Below are 18,820 nucleotides of genomic sequence, written 5' to 3'. Positions count from 1 at the left end.
AACTAGCTACCATTACTACTTTTACCCCATCTACATCAGACACAGAGGGTAGCAATGTTGTAGCTAATTGAATTCAATGAGTTGGATACTTGCGGTTCCAGGGAGAATCAATAGGGCTACATTTTTTCAAACACAGCAGCAGCCCTTTTTATATTTCTACCCTACACACTCGTGTATACACGGGTACCCACCCATTCACTCCTCACCCACAGAGCACTGTTTTAGGGAAGGGAAGCGGCAACCCAAGTGAACACCTTATTCCTTAGAATTGGAGAGAAAGTGCATTTCAAATGCAAGAAAAGGGGGAAAGTGCCAGCGTGGCGTGGTGGCGGAAGAGAAACGTTCCCTTCCTTTATGGGCCCAAATACCAGGCACTCACAATCGGCTCAGTTTTTGTTGTGGTTTCATATTTTCTCGAGTTCTTGGGATGGGAAAGAAACCAGAACGGTTTCTCTAATTATCTTCAAGGTGATCCCTTACCTATGCCGCAGGTAATATATTCTGGTTTATTACGGCTGAAGAACCTTGAAAATACAGTCACGCGCCTGACTTTATAAAAAGAGAGGCGTGCGGCAATTCTTAGACGTTCCTACGCTGTATGTGGCTGGAGGACCAGGCTACAATCATGGCTTTAGCAACCGTCAGGGGTGGGGGTGGGGAACCAAAGTTAGCCTCATCCAACCCAAGTCTCCGAGGGGCTCTACAGATTGCAGAAATGTGCGATCCTCCCTTACTTGAAGGGCACGTTGCTCAGTGGCAAGGAATTAAGTGCAAGACCAAGGACTTCACCTCTGCCCAACATGCAACTGTCTTGACCAAGTTAGACAGGTGGCAACAGAAGACACAGAGCTCTGTGTTAATTCTACCTTGGTGACCACAAGAAGAAAAAGGAAGGGTTACATGATATGGGTCTACAGCACTTGGTTCTGCTTGAAAAGAGCACTATGTGAACGCTGCAGGTTATTACTAACACATCTGGGGAGGAAGTGGGGGCAAAGCAAGGCGGTCTCTGGGCAGCTTTCCTCAACTTGGTGCCCTCCAGATGTGTTAAGACTGTCACCCCACCATTTGTTGTAGCCCAAGACATCTGGAAGGCATCACGTTGGGGAAGGCTGTCTTACGGTAAGGTCAGTTGCCCCAGGATTTCTAACCCTCCCCTATGTGCCTGGGCTTGCTTCCAATTCCAACTGAATAGTCCAAGGAAGCCACTTGGAAGAGAAGTTATGAGCGGTTTCAGGAAAACCTCACGCGATCACCACCATCTCACCTGGAATTGTGTTGATAGCAGAGCTTATGCTGGCCTTACTTCTGCCACTATTTGCTCCGGAGTGATTGAGGGAGGTGGGTGGTGGTGGAATACACCAGCATGAGACTGAAGGCCTGAGGGTGTTACGCCGTGCCGAGCGATCGCTTTCCTTAAGAGCCGATCCATCCGCCGCATAACACGGGAATGCTGTGCTGCCAAAAAACCAGCCCCACGGTAGCAATTTGCCCGGGTCATGCCTCACCCCATGCACGCTCAAGGAACGAGGCAGGCACTGCAATATGAAGCAATGGCAAATAAGTGTTAGTGGAATTTCCAAGGGAACTGTGGGCTTTAGATTACAATGGGGGTGGGTGGGGAGAAGGCTGTAGACCCCACTGTGCAGGATCTATTCGATGGGTTGGAATTTGGCAAGTGCACAGGTGAATGGGGTCATTGAACAGACAGGAACAAGGGGAGAGCCGGCATTGTACACTGCTTTAAAGAATCCCGCCTACTGGAAGCCAGAGTAGGCAAAGGACAGAAGTCCCCAAGAAGTTCACAAGACCATGGAGCTCCCCCTATACATGGCAAAGGGGGCGGGTGGTGGTGGGGGACAGCAACCTTGTCCAGAACCAGTGGGCAGCTCCTTCTTACATGACACAGCTTTCTTGGTACTCAGTCTTCATGCTGTGATGTGGCATGCTAGCAAAGCACCCCACGTTCCTGGCCATAGAGGCACGGGGAAGAAAACATTTCCACAGAAGGGAAAAAAAACCAAACAAACCAGGAGTTTTCAAAAGAGCAGCAACATCAGGTCTTTTTACTAGCCGAGGTCACATATGTCATTGTGCCTCATGATAGAGCCTTTCCCTGTTACAGCCATTTCTCTCCCTCTCTCTCTCTCTCTCTCCGCACACAGAAGAAATAAAGTATTAGATCCCAGAGGCAGAAAGCTAATTTCTCTGCCTGATGCCATGGGCTCGGCACATCCGTAGCCACGTTAACCAAGGCGCCCATCTTGATCTGGCCACGTTGTCGTGGTTGCGTTTGAGCTGCCGAGGCTGGGTGAAAGCTTGTCAGCTGTCCTATGAGCTGAAGGAGAGCCACGGACTACGGGCCACGGGCTAGCAGCAGAGCAGGCAAGCCAAGCTTCGGAGACGGAGATCACGGCATGAAACTTCAGTCCAGAATCCCTGCCCTAGTTTACATTTTTATTGAGTTTTAAACATCCTCTCTGCAAAAAAAAAACGCATTCGTGTAGGCAATGCCTCCCGCCGTCCAGGAGCCATGCAGCAGGCCTGGCGGAGGGGATGGTTACCCTGTTTTACACTGCTCACAGACAACACGGAAAAGAAATCTCTGCACAGACTAGATTCTGCTAGGAGGCGAAACTCAACAGGCCACTCAATAGTGGAACGGGGCGAAGGGGGAAGAAACGGTAGCAGCAGTGAAAACAAAGCCAACTCCTGCCCCTGCCGGCGTGTCCTATTCTGTGCATAGTGTGAAACAGTGCAGCTGTCCATCAGAGTTCAAACTGAGCAAACTAGATTTCCCTTCAAACAAAAGAAAACAAAAACAAAAATTATGGGAAGGAGAGGCAGTTCAGCTTTAGCTGGTCCGGCAGTGGACCTGCCCCTCAGAGCTGTCTTCGTCATCCAAGCCTCCGGCCCCAGCACCCGTCAGTCCTGTGATCCGGTAGCCCATGTTCAACAGCATCACCTCCAGCGGGTCGGCATTCATCCGCCTCTGGTTTGCTTGGGAAGCGCCTTCCATGTCTTCCACCACCCGGCCATTCAGTGCTTCGCGCTGCAAAACAAGAGGGGAGAGGGCACCATCAGCTGCTCATGCCGGGCAAAACGGGGTCGCTCTAGCTGCTCCCAAGGCCTTGAGATGCCCTCTGCTAGATTAGAGAGCTGCTGCAGGGCTGGGTAGTGCCTTGTGGGACAGGCCTAATCTACGGAGGGCACGTTGCCTCTCAACGCGGAGAGATCCTTTTGCCTTCATGCCGAAGAACATCAGAAGTGCCCTGCTGGATCAGACCGAGGGTCCACCTAGTCCAGCACTCTGTTCACACAGTGGCCAACCATCCATCGACAAGGGACCAACAAAGAAAGCAGTACATGGTGCAACAGGACCCTCCCACCCATGTTCCCCAGCAACTGGTGCACACAGACTAACTGCCTCAAATACTGGAGACAGCACACAACCATCAGGGCTAGTAGCCATTGATAGCCTTCGCCTCCAGGAATTTATCCAAGCCCCTTTTAAAGCCATCCAAATTGGTGGCCATCACTAGGAGAAACTGGTAGAAAGTCAACATATAAACATGTCCTAATCCTTTTCAAAATGCCATTTAAGGTTAGTGGCTGTCATCACATCTTGTGGCAGTGAGTTCCATAAGCTGCAAGAGATCTCCGTTTGGTTCAAGAGTCTTTTGGAAACACCATGAACAAAAGCACTCATTGCCTTTTGGGGCCTGTGTGGTCAGCCATCTCCCCACTGGACTGTGAGACTAGGGCCGTAGCTAGACCTAAGATTTATCCCAGGATTGTCCTGGGGTCAAACCTGTTCATTTAAGTGCCACACAGGGCATCCAGCGCTCAGGCAGGGATGATCCTGGGATAAACCTTGGGTCTAGCTACGGCCCAACACTGTATCATGAAGTGGCAGTGTTTGGTTGTTTAAAAAAAAAGGGAGAGAAAGGCCCTTGGTATTTAAAGGCCAGAGAAACATTCCTAAGACTCACTTACTCCCCCAAAGCTAATCCATTTGGAGGGAGGGTGGGGATATTTTGGATTTCCAAAAAATTGGTGGGCCACGTTCTTTGAGCCAGAACTGGAACTCTGTTTTAAGTCCAGCTTTGCCCACTATGCCACGCTGCTTCTGATAACCCACGGTTTGGCTAAATGGTGATGATGATTAAGAGAGCCAATTCTGCAATAAGTATTCTTCCATGTTCATATCTACAGCTCTACAAATAAGTAACCAGGGCAGCTTACCAAAAATGGAAAGCACACAAATATTGAAAGTCCCCAAAACAAAACTACTAGCCACCATGAAAAGCAGGAATTTAAATTATTAAATCCAACAGCAGGACTGGATATTCAACTGGTTTGAATTTTTTATTCAATTTCTGTCTGGGGGACGGGACGGGACACAGGAAGGGCATTTCAAATCCTTGGCAACACCACTGTGTTTGTGAGATAGTGGAATTATTTCTGAAGAACAGATAGAGTAATTTTCAAAAGCAAGAATTCTAGTCCCAGTCCTGCTGCAGTCTGGCCCAATACTGTGATGAAGGCTGGGTTCACACATCATGCTAACCCATGGTGGGTGGCAAACTACGCTGGGTAGGTAGAAATGCCAACAACTATGTGCTCCCGTCGGACAATCAGGCAAACAAGCTACAGAGTCGTTTATTTCACATTCCTGCTCCTTCTGTAGTCCTCCAGCACAGCCAGGCAAGTGTCCCAGCTGCCTTTGCGGCGAGAACAGAGATCGCTTGAGCGGAGCACAGCACCAGCCATGGTTCTGACCACTTTTGCTGAGCAGCTCTATAGGTGATCTCCGTAACGCAAGCTGCGTGACAGACATGATAACCCACCATAAGTAAAACAACCCTTACAACAGGCCATGGTTTCTCGGGGTGGCTTATTTGGGGAAAATAATCACACAAAAAACACACTAACCCATCATGGGTTGTTCCAGAAAAATAAACCATCATGGGTTAGTGTGTTGTGTGAACCCAGTCAAAGTGTGTCCTCTTCTGCATTGCTTGACTGACAAGAATGGCAGGCTCCTGCCGGCAGTCCCCTACCTCTGATCTTACCTCCGGCCTGGGATTCCACAGCCGTACGACCGGGTCGATGCCGCTCGTAGCCAGGAAGCAGTAACTCGGGTGAGGCTGGAGGCAGTTGACAATCGACTCGTCCCCCTGCAGCACCCGCACCAAGTTGGTCGTTTCTTTCTCCCAGATGAAGAAGGAGCCGTCGTCGGAGCCACTGACAATGTACTGTGCATTGCTGGGAAGGACAGAAGGCAGGGGAATGGAGGCTGAGGTCACAGGACACCAATGAAATGCTCAACAAAAGCAGAACGTAAGGGCAGGCCCCACTCATATTATGCAGAGCGTGGACTACGCTATGCTGTACCTCCAGCTATGGCTCTGGGAAACTTTAGCCTCTGGTCTATTAAGAGCAAATATCAGGTGGCAGCATTGTAAGAGAGGGAGGTCGTGTTATGCTCCTGGTCTGGACATCAGAAGCTATTTTATGGAATTAGTCCCTTTATCCATCAAGCCCTTCTCCGACTGGAAGTGGCTCCCCAAGGCAGAAGTCTTTCCTAGTCCTGTGGCCCAAGATGCTGGTCTCATGGGGAATGTCAGGGATTGAACAAGGATCTCTTGCATGCAAAGATGCCTTCTACCAAAGAGCTATGGATCATCAAACATTTTCCTATGGCACTGGGGTCCGGAAGGGCCTTAGGGCTTGACTAGAAGGCCGTGCTACAGACTCCTGCCGTCTGTGCCACTTGTGCCACCCATGCTGAGGGTTGGCCACTCATGGCTTAGCTCTACGTCACGTACCGATCAGGTACACAAGGAAGACCACCAAATGGTACTAGTGAGGGTTCCCCCACCCCAGTTGTCACGAGACACTTATCAGTGGATTCCCACCTAGCAAAATTAACAGGCATTCTCACCAATGCCAAGAGCATAGTTGACAGCGTTGTTCTAATATCAGTCACCCAAATGGAAACATATTTCGGGGTCAAGTTCATACAAGTCTCTTGTACATTGGAGGTGGGGGGGTGCAGTAGCCCTACATGTGTGGTCCACCATGCATATGATACAGAGTGAAATCCCTTGCAAACTGGGGAGGAAGGTCATGGAAGGTCTGCAACATTACATACACAAATGCACATTTGGGGCCTTACTACATGAGGCTTTTATTGTACGCTCGTGATTGCTCATTCATGGTAGTTTGCAGGTCGCTTACAGGACATCCTCCTTCTTCAGGGTCTCTCCCATGCTTTGGAACCCTTATCACGGATTTTTTTAGATCAAGGAGAGTCTGGTCTATCCTGATTAACACTTTGAAACGCTCCCGTGTCTTTGCACAATTCCGCTATACCACAGGAGGATTGCCACTACTTTCTCTGAACACTGAGCACTGAAACAAAATACGCTTACAGGCCACAAGCTGCACTCAGTGGTGATACAGTGCAAAACAGCTATAACCACTCAGTTTCTATTGTCCGACATGGGTATGAAGAAGAGGATGTTAGCTGAATCAGCTGCTACTGCTGAAACGAGAACCTTGCACACTTGGGCTGGGCTCCACACCCTGCGCTATCCAGGAGGAGTGAGGGAGGCTGGAGCAGGCAAAGGTTAAATCGGTCCCTGCTCCACTTGGACTACCTCCTCCACCTGTAGGGCTGATTGATATTAACTGCCCTGTGGGAATCAAGAAGGTGCGAAGGAGAAAGGAGAAGGCAAAGGGAACATCAGGGCCTGCTCCAGATGGACTGCCACCAACTCCTGCCCCACCGGGAGAGGAGAGAAGAGGGCTATTCCACCACCCCTGCTGACAGTCTACTGAATTTCTTTCCTCTTCCCTCCCCACCTCTCCTTCCTTGTGTGTCATGTCTTTTTAGATTACAGGCCTGTGGGCAGAGACTGACTTTTTGGTTTTGCTGATTGATCATAGCTGCTCCGGGAGCCTTTTTGGCTGAGGAGCGGGATCGAAGCACTTTAAATAAATAATCGACAGGCAGCGTGGATGGATGGGAGCCCAACAACACGCCGCAGAAATGCCGAGCCCGGGAGAGGTCCCCATACCTGCCAAAGAAGTTCGCCTCTTTGATGTCTGTGGTGGTGTTGCAGTGGCCGCAGTATCTGAATTTGTAGTCGTAGCTGCGCTCCCTCAGCACCATCTCATCGTCTGAGATGGAATCTTTGCGGCCAGATGCTCGCAGCCAGATGGGGCCGCTCCCTTTCTTGTCTTCCGCTGAGCAGAGGGAAACGCCACGTTACTTATTCCGATGTTTTTTCAACAGGACATAAAGCCTCCCTACCCGGTAGGCTATCCTACTTTACAGGGAAACGCTCCGCAATCTGCCCCTGGTCTCACAGGCGGGGAACGGAGGTTGCAACACATCAAGGACAATCCCTGAGCTGGCGTCTGAGCCTAGGACTTCCAGGCCCAAACCATCCTCTTGCTCCCATGAGTGGATGAGATCCTGGAGATGCTAACACCTTTTCAAAGTAGCCACAGGCGGCGCTAAACTGGATCAGGCTACTGCAGGGTGGATTTGATTTAAATCAATTTGATTTAAATCACGATTTAAATCACTACTCAGACAGACTCGATTTAATCATGTGACTTCCCCCCCTCCCCCAAAAGTGCACTCTCTTCATTGAATTTTTTGAAACTTAGCACTTAAGAGGTAAAGGGGTTGATTCTGTGTACATAGATTTGCAAAGGCACAATGGGATCGTGATCTCTACAGACACAAATTCACAGTTTTGAGAACTGTAAAACCAAGCATCTGTGATAATATCGTCTCGATAGAAAAAATGCCCAGTAACCTTACAGAAACCTCTGGAAGAGCATGACACTGTGAATGGATTCATGGAATTCATTTACTCAAAAATTTACATTGCATGAATATACAGCTTCATGCTACCTAATTAAAAATGAATCCTTTGGGCTATAATGTATCTTAAACAGAAAACTATCTTTAGATTGATTTTTCCTCAAAAAGCATTTTATTAAAAAAATCCAATTTAAATTTTAAAAATCAATTTATTTATTTTTAAATCATTGATTTTTATCCACCCTGGGCTACTGGCTCCAGGACAACACTTCCCCTCCCATGAATGCTCTTTTCCTGATCTCAACAGCACCTTTGCCTTTGCTCCGCACAACTGTCCTTCCCCCCATTCTGAAAAGTATACAGGTACAAAAACTAACAAACGAAAAAGGGTCAGTGTTGCTGCCGAAGGGCCTAGAATAACGTAACATTCCGTCGCGGTCTGTACATTTAAGAAAAGGAAAAACTGGGTTTCAGCGACACTCAGGGCAGGAAGGCAACACGCTGGGTCCTCACCATTATCTGTTTTTGAAAAGAGGGCAGCGTTGATGTCCCGGTCCAGGGCATCGCACGCGCTGCTGTGCGCTTGCTCGGGGAATTTTCCTTTGAAGTCATCCAGACACTCCAGAGCTTCTGCCACATACTTCAGTTCAAAGAGACAGCGAGCCAGGCGGAAGTGAGCCTTCAAGTGGCATGGGTTCAGGGAGATGGCCCTTAAGCAGTCTCTCAAAGCATCGTAGTGATCCCCATCCCTGCAAAGGGGACAAAAATAATGATGATGATGATGATAATGATGAGATCCTTGCAGTGGGAACAGCTTGGATATTCATTCCATCCTCCAGCACGTTTCTGCTCAGATCAGCATGGAAGCTGATTTATACCAAGCCGGACCGTTAATCCAGGTATCTGGCTCTGTACTGTTTACACCAGGAACATGTGGGCCCCTTGGTGTTGTCTACAATGCCCAACAGACCTAGCCAGCAGACCCAATGGTGAGAGACAGTGGAGATTTATTTATTTATTTATCTAGAATATTTATATACTGCTCCCCATTGAAAAATTTCGGAGCGGTGTACAAGATAAAATGAAAAATAAAAAGAATAAAACAGTTAAAACAAAATTTAAAAGAAGCAAAAACAGAGATTCAAGGCTGCATATTAAGAAAAGGCTTCTTGGAATAAAGATGTTTTCAGGAGGCGTCGAAAGGAGTACAAGGTTGGCGCCTGCCTGACCTCCAGAGGCAGGGAGTTCCACAGGAGGGGCGCCACCACGCTGAAGGCTCTTCCCCTGGTGGACTCCAATCAGAGGATGGATCTATGTGGAACCACCAGGAGCAGGCCCTCGGATGACCTCAGTGCAGCAACATCTGGATGGCTATATGTGCCCCAGCCCTGGTCTACAGTGACTGGCCACAATCCTCTGGGTCTTTCCAAGCCTGGAGGAAAAGGCTAGCAATGGCTACTGGTCCTGATGGCTATGTGCTGCCTCTAGTAAGCAGAGACAGTAAGCCTATGTACACCCATTGCTGGGGAACATGGGTGGTACGGTGCTGCTGCACCCATGTCCTGCTTTGGGATTCCTGGTCGACAGCTGGCTGGCCACTGTGGGAACAGAGTGCTGGCCCAGATGGGCCCTTGGCCTGATCCAGCAGGGCTCTTCTCATGTTCTTATGAACCTGAGACGCCTTCCACGCGAAGCTGGTGCTTCTATCTCCAAGCCACAAACAGCTCCACGCGTCCCTCAAAACAGAAGAATCGCCGCTTTCCTTCCATAACAGCAAGAGCCAAGCTTGACCTGGCCCTCTATTCTTTGCAGAGGCTCTCCCAGGTGGGAGAGACAGGCTGAGATTTATTTATTTTCTTTTGGAAGGGTAGAAATGCTGAAAAGCAAAAGGCCTTTTCATCCATAAGGAAGCTCATGCAGCCCGCCTGCCAAGAGGACAGCCAAGGAGTGAATCCACAAGCCAGAGGCTTTAGCAGTCGCTCGGACAGCCACTGCAGAGATTATATCCGAGCACCCTGGGATCTAGGAATGGGTAAGAACAGGTCCCCCGGCACTATGCTAGATGCCAAGAGAGACTTCTTTCCAGGACACTTGGCTGCCTGAGGCACAGGACGAGATGGCGCCCGCTCCCATTCCACGTACAGAAGCTGAGCAGACCAGCAATTGAATCTTCCTTTGACACTGGGGTCATCAAAACGCCCTCCACCGCGTCCGATGGCAGCAGGCCAGCTTAGAGGGCACAGGGCGAGTTATGCGGTACACACAGCACACCCTCTGACCCTACCCTCCCCCCAGCGTCTGGACCCGCTCATGTTGCCAGCTTGCCCCAAAAAGGGCCCCGTTGGCTCACCACTTGCGCTTCATGTAGGCAGCGGCTCGGTTTCCATACAGCATGGCGTTGTTGGGGGCTTTCTGGACGGCTTTGCTGTAGAGCTGAATGGCTTGAGTCCACTGCTGGCAAGCAAACGCCTCGTTGGCCTGCAGCTTGATCTTCTCCAGGTAGGGAGGTAGCTCCACCTGTGGACTGCGGGGAACAAGGCAGAGTGAACCCAAGCCAAGGAAGCCCGACCCCACCTCCGTTTTATCATACCCTGCTGTTCAGCTGGGTTTGCTGTATTAAAACCAGAACGGAAAAGGTACAACACAAATAAGAGTTATGTTGGTGCAAGGCATGCTTCCTCAACCTGGTGCCCTCCAGATGTGTTGGACAACAGCCTTCGGTCATCCCCAACCAACAGTGGGCCTGTTCACCTTTATGGCTTTCAGTTAAGCAGCAGGGCTTAAGGCGTCTTGTGCAATGCGTCTTTCTAAACCCTGCTCACTCACTAACTCCAGTCGGACCGTCTGCAGCAGGGTTAGCGGCTCTAACCATGGCTTAAAAGTGTTGTGTGCGACAGCACGGCTTGTGGATAGCGTAACCCCAGAGAACCAGAGTTTTGCTAAGCACAGAGCCTGAAGTGTCGTCTGAACCGGCCTGTTATACTGGGGTGTAATGAGTGGGCTAAGGCAATCTCTTCTGATCTGGAGCAGTTGGTCATGTTGTTCCAGTTCTTCCTTCTAGAGGGGCTGGTGCAGGAAGAGCTGCAGATGGGGCTTTGGGGCTGACTGATGGTGAAGAGACCAACCCACAGGAGCAGCCAATCTGATCTTCTGGCCTTAGACCACTGGGCTAGCTTCTATAGCTCAAACAAGCCCAGAAAGTTACTGGCTCAAAGAGATGAAGTTCAACCCTTGGTTTCTTTCCTGTTCCCTGGAAGCTGTTCTCCTCTCAGCCTGGAGATGTGATGATCAGTTATGACAACTCAGTGGCGAGCGAAAACATGTCCTGCCCTCGACGGTGCTCCCTTGTTATTTAGTCACCAAGTCTACGGCAAAATCCCAACACAGACCGCAGCCCAGATGGGCCTCAGATTGAAAAGAAGCCTCAGTCGCTTTTCAGGGCCTGGCGCACGCTGCAGAGAAGGCCTCCGTTTTCAAAGGAGACAAAAGTGTGCCCAATGCCTGCTAAGCTGGGGGTAGTGATGCATGTGCGCAGACAGGAAGCTAAGCTCTCCCACTCCCACTTCAAGAGCAATTCCTGCAGGCCAGCAAGGAGGATACATCGGCCTCCGGCAACAAACGCGGTTCCTAGCTAAGCTGGCTCTTTGCTCACAAACCCTGCAAGGAAACCGCCGTAACTTTCTGGGCCTCTTTCAGGCGAAAAACAAAGAAAATATCGCCCAAGACCTGCGGCGCCTCACAGAAGCACAGAGTGGGCGCTGGGCGTAAGACAAGGACGTCACCTTACCTCATGTGCGACCGCCCCTCAGACAGCCTGAACCCATTGCTGTGGAGATGGATACCGTTCGACACGCCATTGGTTGAGGTCTTCCCATTCTGCACCTCTGTTGGGGGGGGGGGGTGTTCATAAAGTTAAAAAGCCACGTGCAAACAGCAAATTAGCTACAGGCATCTTGCGTGCACTCGGCCTTTCAATTCCATGGACTTACAGCGGTGGCCAAAATTGTGGACGCTTTTAGAAATGTTCGTGTTTTGCAGCTTTGCACGCTTATAGAAAATGTTCTGCTTCATGAAATTCAGATGTTTATATATCAATTGAAAGACCTGATTCACGTAATCCAACAATCCTGCTTCTTTTCCTGGGTGTCCGGTCAACTCTTTTCTTTGGTGCCATTGCTCTGTTTATTAGGGACGTGCTCCGCTTCTAATCGGACCGGCGAATTAGAAGCGGAGCGGGGTGCTTCGCCTCCCCTTAAAGCGGAGGCGAAGAGGATTGGGGGGCCGGCGGAGCGTTGCGAAGAGGATCGAGGTGAAGGCGGGTCCTTCACCTCGATCCGGAGCTCCGCAAGAAAGGTAAGTGGGGTTTACCGGGCCCTGCCACTGTCGCTGTCGCCCATGCAGCGACAGCGGCAGGGCCCGGTAAACCCCCCCTCCTTCCTCTCCCTTACCGGCGTCTGTCCGCGGTCCCTCAGCTTCTTCAATTGAGCCCACGGCTCAACCAGGAAGTCTAGGCCGCACTAGGCCCCCCTCCCCCTTGGTCCCTTACCGGGCTCTGCCGCCATCGCCGCATGGGCGGCGGGGCCCGGTAAACCCCCCTCCATCCTCTCCCTTACCTGCGTCCGTCCGCGGTCCCTCGGCTTCTTCAATTGAGCCCGTGGCTCAACCAGGAAGTCTAGGCCGCACTAGGCCCCCATCCCCCTTGGTCCCTTACCGGGCTCTGCCATCGCCGCATGGGCGGCGGCGACGGCGGCGAGGCCCCGTAAACTCCCCTCCATCCTCTCCCTTACCTGCATCCGTCCGCGGTCCCTCGGCTTCTTCAATTGAGCCCGCGGCTCAACCAGGAAGTCTAGGCCGCACTTGTGGCCCAGACTTCCTGGTTGAGCCGCAGGCTCAATTGAAGAAGCCGAGGGACCGCGGAGGGACTCAGTTAAGGCCCCCCTCCCCCTTGGTCCCTTACCGGGCTCTGCAGGTAAGGGAGAGGAGGAAGAGGGGCCTTACCTGGCGCCACTCCCCTCCACTGCGGAGCTCCAATTCGGAGCCGGAGCTCCGCGGCGAAGAAGAGCGGACTATGGGCGGAGTGGCGCGGAGCGGGCCAATCCAAAATTTTCGGATCGGCCCGTTGCGTGGAGAGGGGGTCCGTGCACACCCCTACTATTTATGATGTACCTATGTACACTTTTAATTTGAGAAACACTTCAAATATTCACCCAATCTCCAGCTGCGCTTCAGTTACAGAACAAACAGCAAAACTGACTTTCCCCAACTTCAAACATGATGCATCGCAGCTACTGCCATGTGATTGGTCCCCAGAACAAGGACTGCGATTGGCCAGCAGGGTTTGCAATTCCAATCCGCTTCTTCACTCAATCACAACTGTGTTTGTTTTTAGACTAAAGTAAGCATAGCATTTTTTGTACTGCAGATATTTACATTCGGGTTTTTGTATAGAATTCAGCATTAAATTCTCTTTCAATGGATATATAAACATTTGAATTTCACGAAACAGAACATTTTCTATGAGCATGCAAAGTTGCAAAACATGAAAATGTTAAAAAGTATCCACAGTTTTGGCCACCACTGTACCAACCTGGAAGGAGACCAAATGTAACAGCAAAATATGGGCAGACTCCCCACACGCCACCCACCCACCCCACACCCACCGACAAACAACGCGGAGAATTTATTTAGAGTTTCCCATTCCTCATCTCTGTAGTCCTTAGAAAAGTCCCAGTAAGGCAAATTGTTATTATGTCTCCCAAACTTATTGCAGGGGCAGGATTTTAAGTAGCGCTCCTGGGTTCACAGCTCACACCCTTTAACCATGAATTCATTGAGAGAGTCGACTGGATCTCACAGCCCACAATGTATTCAAGTGCATCATGCAAGGTTGCATCTGCCACCCAATAAAATATACGTTGTTCCAGAAGACCTAGATGCAGGCAGTGTTTGGGGGCTAAGACAAGGGCTAAAGGGCTTAAGGGCTAAGTAGCAATTACAACTTGCTCAATATTTCTGGCCTTTCCAATTCATCACATCTGTTTTGGGTGAAATGCAGCTATGGGGAAACAGCTCCCCCAAGTGGCAGGTTCTAGCTACTACTTGTTCATAAGTGCTTTGTGAAAAGTTTACGGGGGTATATGCATAGCTAGGGTGACCATATGGAAAGGAGGACAGGGCTCCTGCATCTTTAACAGTTGTATTGAAAAGGAAATTTCATCAGGTGTCATTTGTTTATATGGGGAACCTGATGAAATTTCCTCTTCATCACAACAGTTAAAGCTGCAGGTGCCTTGCCCTCTCTTAAATCTGGTCACTCTAGTATAGCTCCTGCAGCTTTAACTGTTGTGATGGAGGGAATTTCACCAGGTTCTCCATATATACAAATGACCCCTGCTGAAATTCCCTTTTCTATGCAACTGTTAAAGATACAGGAGCCCTGTCCTCCTTTTCATATGGTCACCCTAGTATAGCTTCCCCCCCCCAAAAAAAACCCCTACTGAATAGCAAATGAGCAGTTTTGTACCAATATAACTGTGATGGCTTCTCCCAAGTAATCCTAGGGATCATAGTAGATCCCCAACTCTCTCAAAAAAACCCACTGCAGTTCCCCATGGAGGGAGAATTGCCATTAAATTTGTTTGAGTTGATGGGTTGATATATTTTAACTCTAGCATGAGGCTTAAGACTGAAACCCTGAACACAGAGATATGAATTCCAAGTTGAAAGCAATATTAGGCTGACTATATGAAAAGGGGGACAGGGCTCCTGTATCTTTAACAGTTGCATAGAAAAGGGAATTTCAGCAGGGGTCATTTGTATATATGGAGAACCTGGTGAAATTCCCTCTTCATCACAACACTTAAAGCTGCAGGAGCCCTGCCCTCTTTTGTATCTGGTCACTCCAGTATGCTCCTGCAGGTGCTGAATGCAAACAAATGACTCCTGCTAAAATTCCCTTTTCTATACAACTGTTAAAGATACAGGAGCCCTGTCCTCCTTTTCATAGGGTCACCCTAAGCAATATGGAGCTGCCAATATTGCTTGCAAATAGAAACAGCTCTGGGAAAGACCAGGCCTCACAGGCCTCTGCATTGATCATTCAAAGCTACAAAATTTTGTGAGGGAGCCAGGAGCCAGCAGAGAGAGACCACCAGGGCCTGCTTCAGTTGGACTCCCCTCCCCCCAACAGGGCTAACCGTCCTCTTGACCCTGTGGGGAAGAAGAAGGAGCTGTCGGTCTGTGCCTCCATTGGGACATGGGGGAGCAGGGCCTTCCCACCAGCCTGAACAGCCTCCTTAATTTCTTTTCCTTTCCCCCCTCTTCCCTCTCCATCCCCTTTTCCTTGTGTGTCATGTCTTTTTAAGAATATAAGCATGAGGGCAGGGATTGTCTTCTTTACTGATTGATTGTAAGCTGCTCTGGCAACCTTTTTGGCTGAGGTGCGGGATAAAAAACACTCTAAATAATAAATACTTCTCTCAGCCTTTTTCCTCTTAAGCAAATAAGCTTCTATCCATTACAAACTCCTGGTTTCATTGCTCTGGAATTAGGCTTTGGACACTGGGTATTTAAACTCAACCAAACGGTTGGGCTGGGAGTACTGTTTTGCAGGACCTTCTTCTGCTGTTCCATGGCTTTTAACAAAGCCACAGCATGCCATGAACTACCTGTCCTGGCAACCACATCTGAAGTGTCAGCTGGAAACCTGAAGTTGTTTTGCATGTCTGATTTGTCATTAAAAAAAATACACATATTAATGCCATGAATATGGCTGAAGCCAAAATTGACAACATTCAAAGCAAAAACACACACAAAAAAACATTGGTTGGTGTTTGGGATGTTGCAAAACTTGTTCGATGATCAAGGGCTGGAGTGTCCCTGGTTCCTGGGGAGACACTAAAATTACAGTTGTATGGAATAAAAGTACTGTGCAAAGTTGTTCTCTCCCAGCCACGATTCCAGAGGATTTAAAAAATAAAATGTTCACAATATTCAGTTTGAAATCTGTATCAGACACCATGAGGGCTAGAAACTTAGCTGACAATTCCAGCAAAGCCAGAAAAAAGCACACACAAATGCCTTAGGAACTGAAAGCGATGAAGACCATTCGCTTCAAGATAAGTATAGCACACTTACCTCCGGAAGTGTGGCATTTCTTTGGCAGGAGAAAAGTATATGGCCGCTGCTTATATGTCAGGTCAAATAAGTAAACCTGGAAATCAAGTGAAGGTGACAATGAGCCTTGAAGACTGTACAGCCAGAGGAAAACTATAAGCAAGGAATAAGGCATCCACACAGAAGTGGGGACTTTCTGCTGGTTTAAAACCAACGACACACGTATCTAATAGAAACCAATCATGTCCTCTGCAGGGTAAAATAAAACATGAGCTCAAGTAGAGGCATTAAAAGAAAAAGATCCCTCCCTGCCCTGAAATGAGAACTACAAGTTCAATCACAGCTTTTAAAGCTCAACTAAAAACTTTTCTTTTTTCTAAAGCTTTTAAAACTTGATGTTGTGCGGACTTTATACTGTTAGTTTTACCCTACCCTGTGCCTGTTTGCATTCTCTTCCCCTCATTGTTTTACTATGATTTTATTAGATTGTAAGCCTATGCGGCAGGGTATTGCTATTTACTGTTTTACTCTGTACAGCACCATGTACATTGATGGCGCTATATAAATAAATAAATAAATAAATAAATAATAATAATAATAATAATAATAATAATAATAATAATAATAATAAATGTAGTATCTAACTGAGAAATGAATACTTATAAACAGCCCTGGAATAAAACAAAACAAAAAAACAAACCTGTGGATTTCAGAATTACACAAAGAGGATGCTTCATTAACATCCTGGAAAGATTGCATAAAAGTTACATCAGCTCTTGGAAATCTAAAATCAAGTCATTTGTTTGACCCAGGAAGCAGGTTTGCCTGATCAGGGCAGAGAACAGAAAGACTTCCCCATACATCCCTAGAACTACATCTGTGAGCATATGGATGCTTACGTCCTTATGCCTTGCAATCCACACGCCTTGCAATCCGCATATGCATGCAGGGGTTTAATGATTCAGAGTAGGCACTATGGATAATCTTATGCAGTTTCACACAAGAGCTACAAATCCGAGTGAGTTGGCAACTTCTCTCTCCAGCCCAAAAAAGGAAAAGAAAAAAAGAGACACACTAAAGATTCAGCCTCCTGTGAACTTGCCAAAGGATGCACCAATTTCATCGCAAGCCCTACCGACGGGGACGACACCATTTTCATGTTCTATGCCATCCTTGCACTAAACAGGTGCTCTCCTGATGTTTTGGACTTCAGCTACCATCCCCCCAGCCAGCATGGCCAAGCTGGGAATGCTAGGAGTTGTAGTCCGAAATATATGGAGCACACTTGGTTGGAGAAGGCTGTCCTTCCTGGTATCTAAGGAAGTATATCCTTTGCTTCCCAAGGAATGGGGACCTGGGAAGCAGAAGGTACAAACTTGTTAACAGTTTTCCAGGCCATCCCAGGTTTTCCAGGCCATCTGATTTCCAATTTCATTCCTTTTCCAATGCACGCTTAGGCACAACCAATGCCTCTTTAGCTCCCCAACTCAGTTGCAAAATAATTCCGAGGAGTTGCTAGCTTTTTGAGTTCACGTTATCTACTGAAGGATCTTTCTTAAACAAATTGGGTTCAATTATAGATGAAAGAGAAAAAGAGTGCGCAGAGTACTCTATACGTTTCTCAGTTTTAAAAAGTTTTCTGAACTCTAGGTGGATTGAGCACCACCCTAGTGATGCTGACTGACTTTGACCCTTTGGAGTTGTATGTATGAATAAATCGTGGACTTCGCATTCTTCTTACCTGCTCTCCACCCATATTGACCAAGAGCTCTGTGCCATCGGGACTGAAGGTGACGTATGTAGCTACCAGAACTCTCAGCCGGTTATTGTAGTCAGGTAGTTTCACTGGAAGATGCCCTACAGGAGGAAGAAGCCCAGTCATTGCTCAACCGTAGAGCTTGGCAGAATGGATGCTACTTCAGTCTACCGTTACCAACAACTTACAAAGGTCTTTTAAAGAAAGAAGAGCATCACGTATTTATGCTGGCCCCTGTGCATCATCAGTGAGTGAACGGGCCCAGCAAATCAAACTGCATATAGACTCTGAAGCTGATAAGATCCCTGTTTAAGGGTGCAGCCCTTCCAGATTGCCACCCACTACACAAAAGCCTCTGATCTCAGAGGCTTCCAAATATCCCGTGCCTGCTGGACTGCTGCCAACAAGGTGGGAGGAGCGACGGAGGTGAGGTTCACCTCTCTGTCCTTCTGTGCATTTCTCTCTCTCTAGACAGGCCCATCTAGAAGTGGGGCTGGAGAGGCCATAGGACCCTGCAGATCCCAGCCTCTCCTTTCTGCCCTGCCCACCAGAATACCCCGTTTTCTCCTTCCCCAAAGTCGCTTTGGTGACCTCAGAAAGTGGGCACAGCAGTTCTTTCTGCAGCATCTACGAAGGAGCAGGGGAAGCGATTGGACCCCGGTGTCCCCCTTCCCGAGGTCACAGGAGTGTCTACGGCTGCCATGTCTAGCCCTGCTCCCCCTGGGTTGGAAGAAGGTGTTTCAGGTGATCAATCAGACTCTGAAGTAGAGGAGTCGGTGCCAGAAACAGGCCAGCCTGTACTAGTGGGGGAGAAAGCTCTCATGGGCTCTTCACCAGCAGGGAGTGAACCCTCTCCAGAGCTTATCTCATCAAGGGCAAATAATACACAGTTCGGAAGCCAACATTCTTCCGAAGGAGAGAGCACAGAGAGGTTAGCCGATCCTAGAGTACGCCGCAGACTAAAACGGGTGGAACTAAAGGAAGATGAGAGAAAGTCAGCCTGGCTGGCATCCCATCAGAAGCCACCTCAGAACTAGCCTCTCTAAAGTTAATGCGTCTTGGGAAAGGGCTTTCCATTCTTCTTGAAAGGACAATTGTCTTGCTTA

At 48.7% G+C, this 18,820-nt stretch overlaps 1 protein-coding gene across 2 annotated transcripts in view; it reads right to left on the bottom strand.

The window, feature by feature from the left end:
- Positions 1-2,036: 2,036 nt before the first annotated feature.
- The window catches only part of WDTC1 (WD and tetratricopeptide repeats 1), a 42,867-nt gene continuing 26,083 nt past the window's right edge, over positions 2,037-18,820 (bottom strand). For both annotated transcript variants that reach the window (XM_063140467.1, XM_063140466.1), the window contains 8 exons: positions 17,700-17,815; positions 15,980-16,055; positions 11,631-11,727; positions 10,194-10,367; positions 8,357-8,592; positions 7,086-7,254; positions 5,076-5,268; positions 2,037-3,052 (listed from right to left, as the gene is read on the bottom strand). In XM_063140467.1, coding sequence (XP_062996537.1) covers positions 2,855-3,052; positions 5,076-5,268; positions 7,086-7,254; positions 8,357-8,592; positions 10,194-10,367; positions 11,631-11,727; positions 15,980-16,055; positions 17,700-17,815 — 1,259 coding nt within the window. In that variant the 3' untranslated portion in view covers positions 2,037-2,854. The remainder of the gene's footprint in view (positions 3,053-5,075; positions 5,269-7,085; positions 7,255-8,356; positions 8,593-10,193; positions 10,368-11,630; positions 11,728-15,979; positions 16,056-17,699; positions 17,816-18,820) is intronic.

This window comes from Elgaria multicarinata, chromosome 13 (genome assembly GCF_023053635.1).
Source record: "Elgaria multicarinata webbii isolate HBS135686 ecotype San Diego chromosome 13, rElgMul1.1.pri, whole genome shotgun sequence".
Classification (NCBI taxonomy): Eukaryota; Metazoa; Chordata; class Lepidosauria; order Squamata; family Anguidae; genus Elgaria; species Elgaria multicarinata.
Note: the sequence above shows the minus strand (reverse complement) of the source record. Positions and strands in the feature narration are given on the sequence as shown.